The following is a 13,184-nucleotide window of genomic DNA, read 5'->3' on the forward strand; positions in this document are numbered from 1 at the left end:
TATCTTTGGCGCTCTCTGTTAACCGAGCACACTCTCCCCTTCCCCTCATACGGCTCCTCCGCATGCTCCTCCTTGTCCTTATCCTCCCGGCCTGGCCCTGTCCTGTCCTTCCACCCTCCATCGCTCTCCTATTGTTTCTCTGAGTGTTTACTCGCGGAGGGGGAACAACACTCGCCAACCGCCAGCATCCTCGCGCCTCCGGGCATGCGCCGTGAGCCGCTGAGGCTCCGGACGTGACGTGTGCCTGTGCCTGTGCCCGTGTCCCATCATGCCCCGCGGGTTTGGAGGGGGTGGGGCTGGCGGCGGGTGGCGGAGCGCGCGGCCGCGGTTGCTGAGTGACGTCGCTCGGGATGGCGGCTCTGGCGCCGGGAGACCCGAAGCTCGTTTCCATGATTGTCAACCACCTGAAGAGCCAGGGCCTCTTCGACCAGTTCCGCCGCGACTGCCTGGCCGACGTCGACACCAAGGTCAGGCGCTGCGAGGAGCGGGGCTTGTTGTTTTTTTATTATTCATTCCGCGGCCTGGAGTCCTCGAGCTCGCTGCTCCCGGTGGCTCCGGCCTGGAACCCGCCGCCACACACACCCCCCCCCGCCCCCCTCTCCCCGGCCCCGGCCCCGGCCCCGCTCAGCTCCGGAGAGGAAACAGACCCGCAGCTGCAGCATCGACAGCCGCTCCCGGAAACCTGCCTCTGCGTGAGCAGCCCTGGGTCATACAGCACCACTCGAGTCCCCATGGGATGGTTCACCCCGGAGTTAGCCGGGGCTGTGACTGGAGTGGTGCTGGGAAAGCACAGCAGGTCAGGCAGTGTCCGAGCAGCAGGGTGCTGGGAAAGCACAACAGGTCAGGCAGTATCCGAGGAGCAGGGTGGTGGGAAAACACAGCAGGTCAGGCAGTGTCCGAGCAGCAGGGTGCTGGGAAAGCACAACAGGTCAGGCAGTGTCCGAGCAGCAGGGTGCTGGGAAAGCACAACAGGTCAGGCAGTGTCCGAGCAGCAGGGTGCTGGGAAAGCACAACAGGTCAGGCAGCATCCCAGCAGCAGGGTACTGGGAAAGCACAACAGGTCAGGAAGTATCCGAGGAGCAGGGTGGTGGGAAAACACAGCAGGTCAGGCAGCGTCTGAGCAGCAGGGTACTGGGAAAGCACAGCAGGTCAGGCAGCGTCCGAGCAGCAGGGTGGTGGGAAAGCACAGCAGGTCAGGCAGCGTCTGAGCAGCAGGGTGGTGGGAAAGCACAACAGGTCAGGCAGTGTCCGAGCAGCAGGGTGCTGGGAAAGCACAGCAGGTCAGGCATTGTCCGAGGAGCAGGATGCTGGGAAAGCACAGCAGGTCAGGCAGTGTCCGAGCAGCAGAGTGGTGGGAAAGCACAGCAGGTCAGGCAGTGTCTGAGCAGCAGGGTCCTGGGAAAGCACAGCAGGTCAGGCAGTGTCCGAGCAGCAGGGTGGTGGGAAAGCACAGCAGGTCAGGCAGTGTCCGAGCAGCAGGGTGCTGGGAAAGCACAACAGGTCAGGCAGTGTCCGAGCAGCAGGGTGCTGGGAAAGCACAACAGGTCAGGCAGCATCCCAGCAGCAGGGTACTGGGAAAGCACAACAGGTCAGGAAGTATCCGAGGAGCAGGGTGGTGGGAAAACACAGCAGGTCAGGCAGCGTCTGAGCAGCAGGGTACTGGGAAAGCACAGCAGGTCAGGCAGCGTCCGAGCAGCAGGGTGGTGGGAAAGCACAGCAGGTCAGGCAGCGTCTGAGCAGCAGGGTGGTGGGAAAGCACAACAGGTCAGGCAGTGTCCGAGCAGCAGGGTGCTGGGAAAGCACAGCAGGTCAGGCATTGTCCGAGGAGCAGGATGCTGGGAAAGCACAGCAGGTCAGGCAGTGTCCGAGCAGCAGAGTGGTGGGAAAGCACAGCAGGTCAGGCAGTGTCTGAGCAGCAGGGTCCTGGGAAAGCACAGCAGGTCAGGCAGTGTCCGAGCAGCAGGGTGGTGGGAAAGCACAGCAGGTCAGGCAGTGTCCGAGCAGCAGGGTGGTGGGAAAGCACAACAGGTCAGGCAGTGTCCGAGCAGCAGGGTGCTGGGAAAGCACAACAGGTCAGGCAGCATCCCAGCAGCAGGGTACTGGGAAAGCACAGCAGGTCAGGCAGCGTCCGAGCAGCAGGGTACTGGGAAAGCACAGCAGGTCAGGCAGCGTCTGAGCAGCAGGGTACTGGGAAAGCACAGCAGTTCAGGCAGTGTCCGAGCAGCAGGGTACTGGGAAAGCACAGCAGGTCAGGAAGCGTCCGAGCGGCAGGGTACTGGGAAAGCACAACAGGTCAGGCAGTGTCCGAGCAGCAGGGTGGTGGGAAAGCACAGCAGGTCAGGCAGTATCCGAGGAGCAGGGTGGTGGGAAAGCACAGCAGGTCAGGCAGCGTCCGAGCAGCAGGGTGGTGGGAAAGCACAGCAGGTCAGGCAGCGTCTGAGCAGCAGGGTGGCGGGAAAGCACAACAGGTCAGGCAGTGTCCGAGCAGCAGGGTGCTGGGAAAGCACAGCAGGTCAGGCATTGTCCGAGGAGCAGGATGCTGGGAAAGCACAGCAGGTCAGGCAGTGTCCGAGCAGCAGAGTGGTGGGAAAGCACAGCAGGTCAGGCAGTGTCTGAGCAGCAGGTTCCTGGGAAAGCACAGCAGGTCAGGCAGTGTCCGAGGAGCAGGATGCTGGAAAAGCACAAAAGGTCAGGCAGTGTCCGAGCAGCAGGGTGGTGAGAAAAGCACAACAGGTCAGGCAGTGTCCGAGCAGCAGGGTGGTGGGAAAGCATGGCAGGTCAGGCAGCGTCCGAGGAGCATGGTGGTGGGAAAGCACAGCAGGTCAGGCAGCGTCCAAGGAGCAGGGTGGTGGGAAAGCACAACAGGTCAGGCAGCGTCCGAGCAGCAGGGTGCTGGGAAAGCACGGCAGGTCAGGCAGCGTCTGAGCAGCAGGGTGGTGGGAAAGCACAGCAGGTCAGGGCAGCGTCCGAGCAGCAGGGTGGTGGGAAAGCACAACAGGTCAGGCAGCGTCCGAGCAGCAGGGTACTGGGAAAGCACCACAGGTCAGTCAGTGTCCGAGCTGCAGGGTGGTGGGAAAGCACAGCAGGTCAGGCAGTGTCCGAGCAGCAGGGTGGTGGGGAAGCACAGCAGGTCAGGAAGCGTCTGAGCAGCAGAGTGGTGGGAATGCACAGCAGGTCAGGCAGTGTCCCAGCAGCAGGGTGCTGCCTGACCTGCTGCGCTTTCCCACCACCCTGCTCCTCAGATGCTGCCTGACCTGCTGTGCTTTTCCCAGCACCAGTCCACTCAAGACTGTGATCTCCCCTGTCCTGACGTTCGCCTGGGCTGTGGAAATGTCAGTCACTGTAGATGTTGGAGGGACCGGAGCCAGGCCGGATAGATGCTCTGGGCATCCAGATCAACTGCCATGTAACTGAATGGTGAGAGCAGACTCCAGGGGCTGAATGGGGATAGCTCTATCCCTAACAATGCCCGTGCCACTCCCACTGAGTTGAGAGGGCATGATTGGCGACCAGTTTTTAGAAAAGGAGGGGGTGGTGGGTGGGACAGGTAACGTCCAGAAGTCATCACCGAGAATTTTGGCCCCTCAGTGTACAGTGTAATGAAGGTCGAGGTAAACAAGATGTCGATAGTAGTAAACTGTCATCAGAAGCCTCCTAGAGAAATACAAGTTTAGATGTTACTTGTAGGCTTGTTGTTGACTACTGTGTCGGCTCTCTCAGGGAGCATCGCACCCAAGTACCATTCCCCTGCCCTGTATCCCTGCATGTTGTTCCTTTTTAATTGCTGTATAGTTCTTGATTGGATGTGTCAGTTGAGATAGTGCACAGTAGTCTGTGCCAATTGTTGCTTGAAAGGGTTTTTCCTCATCACTTTTGCTTTTTTGAATTAGTTTAAGTCTGTGCCCCCTCATTTATGATTCTTTTGGAGGTGGGAACATTTTCTCACTGCTTGCTCTGCTCATACACTTCATGATTTTGAAGACTTAAGGAATAAAACTCCTATAGTATAGAAGCAGACCACTTGGCCCATTTGAGACCAAATGTCCAAATGCATCCATCCTGACGCACTCCCTAACCTGTCGCTGCTCACTGAATTTCCCCTGGCTAATCTTCTAGCCTGCATATCCCAGGATACTACAGACAATTTAGCATGGCCAATCCACCTGAACTGCACATCTTTGGACTAAGGGAAAAAAACAGAGCACCCAGAGGAAACCCATAGGGAGGATGTGCAACTCCATATACTTGCCCACGGGTAGAATTGTACCCAAGTCCCTGGTACTGTGAGGCAGCAGTGCTAATCACTGAGTCATCAAGCTGTCAAATCAAGTCTCCTCTGTTTTCTCTTCAAGGAAATCTCCTTCAATTTGTCTTCGTGACTGAAATTATTCTTATAAACCTCTTCCATACTCTTTCCAATGTATTCATGCCCTTTCTAAAGCTTGGCACCCATAGCTAGACGCAATACTACAAATGAGCCAGAGCAAGTAATTTATTTAAGCTTCATAACATAACCTGCTTGCTTTTGTACACTATGTCCAGCAATAAAGCTCGGGATATTGTGTGCTTTATCTCGACTTATCCTACTGCCTTCAATGGCACGTGCTCATATATACCCACTGTGTGTATGAGCAAGAGCAAATGTCACTGACCCTATTTAAAACCACACTCTTTTACGCCATAACCTTAGGGCTACCATATTCTAGTGATGAGGTAAATTCTGTGGTATTCTATTGGGGTGCAACTGTCACAATTGTTGCCATAAACTGAGGACAGACTTTTGAGGACTGTTTAAAGATTATAGACTTTCAATGGTTTTAACTGACTTTTTTTGGGTTTTCTGCACCAAGTTTGAATTGCCCACACTGCACAACCTCCCCTCCAGCAATGCTTGTTTTTCCCCACTTCCAGTTAAAGCAGCCCCCACCCCAACACGCCTCACATTTTTTGGGACAGTACTCACTCTTATCCATATCCTTGACTTAGAGATTGCTCGTGTTCTAACACCGTTCACACTCTATCACTGCACCCCTGGCACTGCTCACTCTTCTCCTGTACCCTCTGATTGCTCACTCGCTTATTGCTGGCCCTGCCCACATGCCGAGTGTTGCCCCATCCGCATGTCTAGCACTGTTTTCTTCCCAGCTTTGTGACCGGGACTTGGCTTAAATCTCCCAAACCTGCTACTTGTCAGAGCTCATCCACCTACCCACCAGCAGTTATATAATGCTTGAATTGACCACTGTTATGGTAGGGATTGAACATCTATCCCCTAAGCATTAACCTAGGCCTTTAGTTTTACAACCCTTTGACGTTACTGCAATGCCACCTTCTCCTCTTTAAATTAAAACTGATATGGACCCAAATCCTCCCATCTCTGGCTCTTTAAAGATGTGCTGTTATTTGAGAGATGCATTTGCATAGGCCCTGCAGCACATGTGCACCATAATTCCCCAGGAACTTTAAACTTCTGATTTGCTGACTTTCACTTTCTGGAACTTCCACCTGTGTCTTTGATTGTGGACCAAAAAGGCAGGCGTTACTTCAGAATTACTGCACAGACAATACCTGCCATAATTGAATGTAACTCTGTTGTGCCAACACCTTGCGTCATCCACCAGACAACCAAACACCTTATCCTCTGACTTAGCACTCACTTGCTGGAAGTTCTCAACCTTGTAAAAGTACCTAAATACAGCAGCTACTGTCGTGAAGAGGAGACTTGTCTTCCCTCCTATCTCTTCCTGTGTCTGCTGATGTTCTCCAGGGATAGATACTGCCATGTTGATGCTTAAATTGCGATTGGAAGATACAGCTGGAATATTGAATGTTGGTGAATGACACTGCAGGGATCAGTCAGCCCTAAGGTGTTCATTGGGAACAGGACTGACGGTGAGTGAGTGCTGAGATTCTCCTGCCTTGTGATGGGCTTTTATCCTGGAGCTATCGATGTGAAGTGGCTGAGGAATGGAGTGGTGGTCCTCAGTGTTGAATGCAATGACATGCTCCCCAACTGCTTTGAGACTTATCAGGTGATGGAGACAGTCAAACTAAGTACAGATGATAGAGAGAGCTACTCCTGTCACATTTAGCATACCAGTTTCATGCAGGAGCTCGAAGTACCCTGGAAACGAATGTCACTTGGAGGCATTAAATTGGGAATGATGATCGGAGCAGCAGCCATTTCACTCACTCCTCTTGGGATCTTCATTGGAATTGGTTTCTGAAGGAAGAGACAGAGTAATCAGCCTTACAGAAACGAGCAGGTTCAGTCAGAGAGCACAGAGGCTAACAGACGATCAAAGGTTATCAGAGACCAGAAGAGACAAATGGAGATCAGCAGAGAACATCAGATATGATTAGAGTAGCAGAGGCTGGTGTTGGTCAGCATTCTTTTCCCATATTCTTCTGAACCCATGACTGGCATTGATGCCAACATGGGAGTGTTTGGTGTAATAGTTCCAGCTTCTCTGTGATCTTCACGTTGAGGCTGGCCCCCCTCTTTGTCCAGAACTAGGTTCAGTTTCATTTGCTAACTTTAAAGATTAACAGTAGTAGTGGAATTGTCCATAAAAAGGAATAGAATAAATAAGGTGCACAGAGCCTATCTCTCATTCAAAAAAAACATAGTCACAGAAATCTTTACGTACAGCATCGATGTTTCCAAGACCTTGGTCTGTATTTGTGTGCCAAGAATAAATTGAAATATTAGCATGTAGAGTTGAGGGTAACTATAAGTTAGAGGATCTGAGCATGATGTATTACTTTGGGAATGAGTTGTTAGCCTTGATAAATAGTTTACTGCTGCAATCTTTATCCTAAGTTTAATCCATTATATGTAACCAAATCTATGCTAAGATGGCAATTGCCACTAGATGGAGTCTGTATGCAAGTAAAAATACTTTGTTCTTGGTTTGATTTGGCTATTCACACTCCTTGAACCGCTGCAGCGGTTCGAATGGAAGGGAATGTGCAGTGCTGTTAGATAAGGAGTTCCAGAATTTTGACCCATTGGAAGTGAAGGAACAGAGATATGGTTCCAAGTCTGGATGATGTGCAAGATGATGGAGGAGAATTTGCACATAGTAGTGTTCCCGTGCATCTACTGTAATTATCCTTCCAGGTGGTAGAGGCTGCAAGTTTGAAAGGTGTTCTCTAAGGAGCCTTGGTGAAATGTTGCAGTGTCTCTTTTTAGATGATATACACAATTAACACTTTATCAGTAGTGGAGGGAGTGAATGATGGTGGTTAGGATACCAATCATGTGGATTGCCTCATCCTTAATGATATCAAACGCTTTGAGTGTTTTTGGAGTTGCACCCGCCCATGGAAGTGGGAAGTATTCCACCACACTCCTGACTTGTGTCATAATGGTGCTGGCAAGCGAGGGGAGATGGGAGGTGAAATCCTCACTGAAGAATTCTAAATTTTGAACTGCTCTTGTAGTCAATGACCTTGTATGATTGTTCCAATTCAGTTTCTGATCAGTGGTAACCTCAGAAGTTTAATAGTGAGGATTCAGGCATTGAATGTCAAGGAGTCTTGATTGGATAGTCCCATATTGAAGATGGAAATTGCTTGATACTATTTGCTATTTAGCAACCCAATTGTGAAGTGTCCAGATTTTGTTGCATTTAGGTACAGATTGCTACAGTGTTTGAAGAATCACAAATGGATCTGAACATTGTGCAATCTTCAGTGAGTAACCCTCTTCTGACCTCATGATGAAGGGGAGGTCATTGAGGAAGCACTTGAAGGTGGTTAAGTCTAGGCTGCAAAGATGTCCTAACTCTGGAATGATTTATATCCAAAAACCACAACCATCTTAATGTAGAAACTAAGAGCAGAAGTAGGCCACTCTGCCCTCAGAGCCTGCTCTACCATTAAGATGATCATGGCTGATTTTGTATCTCAGTGTCATATTCCTGCTATTTCTGCATACTCCTTCATGTCTTTAATACCAAAATATCATCTTTTTTTTCTTGAATATATTATGATCCGGCCTCCACAGCTTCCTGTAATAGTGAATTCCATAGTTTAATCACTCTGAGTGAAAGAATGCTTTTTCATTGCAGTCCTAATTGGCCTATCCCCATATCCCAAGACTAGCCCCTGGTTCTAGATTCTGCAACCAATTAAAGCATCCTTCCTGCATCTCATCTATCAAGCTCTTTCAGAATTGTATACATTTCAATCAGATTCCCCCCTCCCCCCTCCTTCAATCTTCTAAACTCTAGTGAGTGCAGGCTCAGTCAGTAGACAGGCCTGCCATTCCTGATATCAGCTTAGTGAATCTTTGCACTCTCTCCACAGCAAATACATCCTTTCTTATGAAGGAAGACCAAAATTGCACACACAACTCCAAATGCAATCTAACAAGGCTCTGTATAACTGCAATGAGATATCCCCATATCTGAACTCCCATTCTCCTGCAATGAAGGATAACATATCATTTTCCCACCTAACTGTTTAATTGTCTGGGTACAAAGACAAACAGATTCCTTTACAGAGGAACCTCGATTATCCGGCTTTCAATTAATTGAATTTTGAATGATCCGAACAAGCTAGCAAGGTCCCGATGCTTGGCTAACTATGTTATCCGTCCTTCAATTAACCAAATGAAATACTCCAAGTCCTTCGGATAATCAAGGTTCCTCTGTGTACAGCCACGCTTCCCAATGTATCACCATTTCAGCAATATTTTATATCCTCCTTACAATTCTCAATCATACCTAGTTGTTTTATTGTCAGCAAACACTAAAATATTACATTTGGTTCCGACATCATTTATTTATAAAGTTGGGTCCAAGTACTGATCCCTGAAGTATACCATTAGTCACCACCTACTTGGAAGACAATCCATTTATTTTCAGAAATTGCTGGAAGACTTCAGATCTGGCAGCATTTGTGGAAAGAAATCAGAGTTAATGTTTCTGGTCCAGTGACTATTCCTCAGAACTGATGTTTATTCTCATTCTGTTTCTGGTATGTCAACCAATTCTCACTCTTTGTTAGTTTTTTTTAAACTCCGCTTCCATGTGCTTTCATTTTGCCCACTAATCTCTTATGTGAGACCATATCTAAAGCTGTCTTGAAATCTCAATGTAACATTCACTGGTTCTTCCTTATCTATTCAATCATTTACATCCTCAAAAGATAGCTAAGCATGACTTCCTTTCATAAACCTTGACTGACTTTGTCACATTCCATTGACACTTTCCAAGTGTTCTATTATCACATTTTGTAATAGATTTTAGAATTTTCCCCATTTCTGATTTTAGGCTACTTGGTTGACAGTTCTTTGTTTTCTCTCTCCCTCTTTTTTTAAAAGTAGGGGTTACACATGCTGCCAATTGTAGAAACTGCTTCAGAGTACAATGAAATTTAGAAAATGAAGACAGGAAATTGTCAGCGTTTAATCTCATTAATTGCTGCAGCTAACTTCTCACTAGACCTTTTATTTCTCAACATTTCTGGGAAATTATTTGTTCTCTTTTGTGAAGACAGAACCCAATGTATGTGTTCAATTCTTCTGACATTACTTTATTCTCCGTTATAATTTCTCCATTTCTGCATTTGTCTTCACTAATCTATCTTTCTTCACATACTTACTGAAGTTTTTACAACTTTTATGTTCTATAGTTTAATCACTCTGAGTGAAAGAATGCTTTTTCATTGCAGTCCTAATTGGCCTATCCCTATATCCCAAGACTAGCCCCTGGTTCTAGATTCTGCAACCAATTAAAGCATCCTTCCTGCATCTCGTCTATCTACTTTTTAGTGGAAGTTCTTCACATTGAAACACAATGCTTTCAGGCTTGTCTTTTTAACCTCGTTAGTCATCTTAGCTTTGTTTTGCACTATGATCTCAATTGTTAGCCACCTATTTTGTCTCCCTTACACTTTTGCTTTTGCTTTTCTCTCTCTTGCTTCTCTAGAGGAAGCTCTATTCCTTCCCCATGATCAATCTTTTTGTCCGGCTTTGCTGAATTCTGAATTAGTCCTTAAGTTGGCATTTTTATGTGTTTTCTCTTTGGATCTCAAAATGCCCCTCATTTCTTTTGTAAGCCATGGTTGTGTCCTTTCCTGTTTTAACTTTGCACCAGATAAGGATGAATAATTGCATGCATTCCTGAAATATTAACCATTGCCAACCCTTAGTAAGGTTCCACAACAGTTCAATGGCTACACATGTCTCATATCTTTGTAGTTCCCTTTACTTAGATTCAGGACTCTAGTTTTAATTTTAACTTCTTCATTCTCTACCTGAGTGCATAATTCTATTATCTTCTGGTTGCTCTTGCCCAGTGGATTCAACACATAAGATTATTAAATAATACTTTATTGCACAATACCTAGTTGAGGGTGGCCTGCTTTCATCATCTTTCCTTAACATATTGTACAAAACACCATCATCTGTACAAAGGAAATGCTCCTCCGCAGTACTATGTTAATTTGGTTTGTTCAGTCTATGTGTAGAATAAAATATCCATGATTACAATTGTACCCTTATTTCATGGGTCTCTAATCTCCTTTTTAATGCCTTCTCTTACATCTGTTTGTGGCCTATTGACAACACTCACCCACATTTTCTGCCTTTTGAAGTTTCTTCTGTTCACCCATACAAATTCTACATCATGATTTTCTGAGCAAACTCATCCTTGGTTAACAATTCTATACCACCTCCTTTCCCTATTTTCTGCCCATCCTAAATATTGAATATCTTTGAATGTTCAGTTCCCATCCTTGGACACCCTTCAGCTATGTCTGTATAATTGCAACCTTGTCAAAACCATATATATCTATCTGCACTGTTGATTCATCTACTTTTTTGTGGAAGTTCTTCACATTGAAACACAATGCTTTCAAGCTTGTCTTTTTAACCTCGTTAGTCATCTTAGCTTTGTTTTGCACTATGATCTCAATTGTTAGCCACCTATTTTGCTTCTTGCTTTTCTATCTTTTGTTTCTATCTTGTCCGCAGTTCTACATATTCCTGCTCAGTTCCCATCTCATCCCCCAATAGGACTAGCAAACAGCCCCAGAGGGCATTCGTCCCAGAGCAACCCATCCTGTTTGTACTGGAACAAAAATAAATTGCTGGAGAAATTCATCAGGTTTGGCAGTATCTATAGAGAAAAAGCAGAGTCAACATTTTGTGACAAGTGACCCTTCTGCAGTTTTCTAACAATTTCTGTTTTTCTTTCAGATTGCCAGCATCGTCAGGTTTTTGTATTTTGTTTACGGCTTGTACTGGTCCCATCTTTCCGGATCTGGGTCCCAATGTCCCATGAATCTGAATTCCTCTCCATGCACCATATCTTCAATCCCTGATTCATCTGAAATGTTATTTCTGCATTTACTAGCTCGTACACTACTACCTTTGAGGTTCTACTTTTTAAATTTATTTTAAATCTTTTTTTAAACATATTTTTGTTTGCACAGCCACTGGCTATTCACCATCCCGATTGTAAGTTTGCTCACTGAGCTGGAAGATTTGTTTTCAGACATTGCATCACCATGCTACTTAACATAATCAGTGAGCCTCCGGTGAGGTGCTGGTATTCTGTCCTGCTTTCTGTTTGTGTCTTGGTCTGTTAAGGTGGGTGATATCATTTCCAGTTCTTTTTCTCAGAGGTTGGTAAATGGAGTCCAAACTGATGTTTTATTGATGGAGTTCTGGTTTGAATTCCAGGTATCTGGGAATTCCCATGTGTGTCTTTGTTTAGCCTGTCCTCAGATGGATATGTTGTCCCAGTCGAAGTAGTGTCCCTCTTCGTCTGTATGTAAGGATACTAGTGATAGTGGGTCATGTCTTTAGGTGGCTAGTTGGTGTTTGTGCTTCCTGGTTTTTCTGCCTGTCTGTCCGATGTAATGTTTATTATAGTTCTTGCACGGTATTTTGTAGATGACATTCATTTTGCTGGTTGTTGGTACTGGGCCTTTTAGATTCATCAGTAGCTGTTTGTGTGTTGGTAGGTTTATGTGCTACCATGATGACAAGGAGTCGGAGTAAGTTTGGAAGTCATCTCCAAGATGTCTTTGTATGGTAGGGTGGCATGTTGTGTCTTTCTTGTTTGGGTTTGTTGTTTAAGAATCGGTGGAATGTGTTTATCGCATACCCGTTGTTCTTGAATTCGCTGTGTAGGTATTTTCTTCTGCTTTCAGTTCCTGCAGCCTGTTGTGGCCCGTTTAAATGTCATGATGCACCTCAGTTTGTGGGTGTTGGGATGATTGCTTCTGTAGTTAAATATCTGGTTTGTGTGTGTCGCTTTCCTGTCGACGCTGGACTGCAGTTCTCCATTAACTGTTTGTTCCACTGTGGCATCTAAGAAGCGGAGTCTGTCGTTGTTCTCCTCCTCTCTTCTGTGAAATTTACGCCAGTAAGGATGTAGGTTTCCTCTAATGTGTTCCATTTTGTGATAACAAAGGTGTCATCCATGTAGTGGACCCGAAGTTTGGGTTGGATTGTGGGGATGGCTGTTCATTAGAATCTCTGCATTATTCACTATCCCATTAATAATGCCAGAGGCTTCCCTGAGGCATCCTTGATTTTGGCACCAGGAGGCAGTATACCATCCTGAAGACTCTTCAGAATCCCCTATCACTATAGTCCTGCCGGTCTTCTTTCTCCCCTCTGTTATGGCAAAGCCACCCATGGTGGGATGGCTGTGTCTCCTGTTAATATCCCCTCCCATGGTATCAGTATATCATAAATGCAGCTAGGTTTCCATGATGTCCCTTTAGATTGTTTGTTTGCTCAGTCCCTTGAAAAAATACTAGCAACTAGGGACCTATTTCATTCCAAACATTCCCACTACCAACCAAAGTGCTGACCTTATTTTGCTTAAACTTTGTGCTAAGTATACTTCCAATAAGCAGAGAGTTTTTCCCGAATTCCCATTGACTACAGTTTTGTTAGGGATCATCTACCCTCTCAGGAACCTTCCCTTCCCCTCTTGGAATTCAGCTCTTTTGCCTGATATCTGAGATATTGGGGGCCTCTGAAGAAGGCTGAATTGGGTCAGTAAGTTAGCACTTCTTGTAGAGGATGCTCACCCTTGGCTCTTCGACTGATATACTGGGCTCCTCGCTACTGAGAATGGGGATGTCTGTGAGATCTCCTTCACCTTGCTTTGATTAATTATCCATTGCCATTCATGAATAGATGTGGCTATCCTGCA

At 46.7% G+C, this 13,184-nt stretch overlaps 1 protein-coding gene across 1 annotated transcript in view; it reads left to right on the top strand.

Annotated features, from left to right (window-relative positions):
* The first annotated feature begins 293 nt into the window (after positions 1-293).
* bod1l1 (biorientation of chromosomes in cell division 1-like 1) overlaps positions 294-13,184 on the top strand; it is a 70,994-nt gene continuing 58,103 nt past the window's right edge. The window contains exon 1 of the mRNA XM_060825415.1: positions 294-467. Coding sequence (XP_060681398.1) covers positions 351-467 — 117 coding nt within the window. The 5' untranslated portion in view covers positions 294-350. The remainder of the gene's footprint in view (positions 468-13,184) is intronic.

The sequence above is a fragment of the Hemiscyllium ocellatum genome, chromosome 1 (genome assembly GCF_020745735.1).
Source record: "Hemiscyllium ocellatum isolate sHemOce1 chromosome 1, sHemOce1.pat.X.cur, whole genome shotgun sequence".
In the NCBI taxonomy this organism is placed as follows: domain Eukaryota; kingdom Metazoa; phylum Chordata; class Chondrichthyes; order Orectolobiformes; family Hemiscylliidae; genus Hemiscyllium; species Hemiscyllium ocellatum.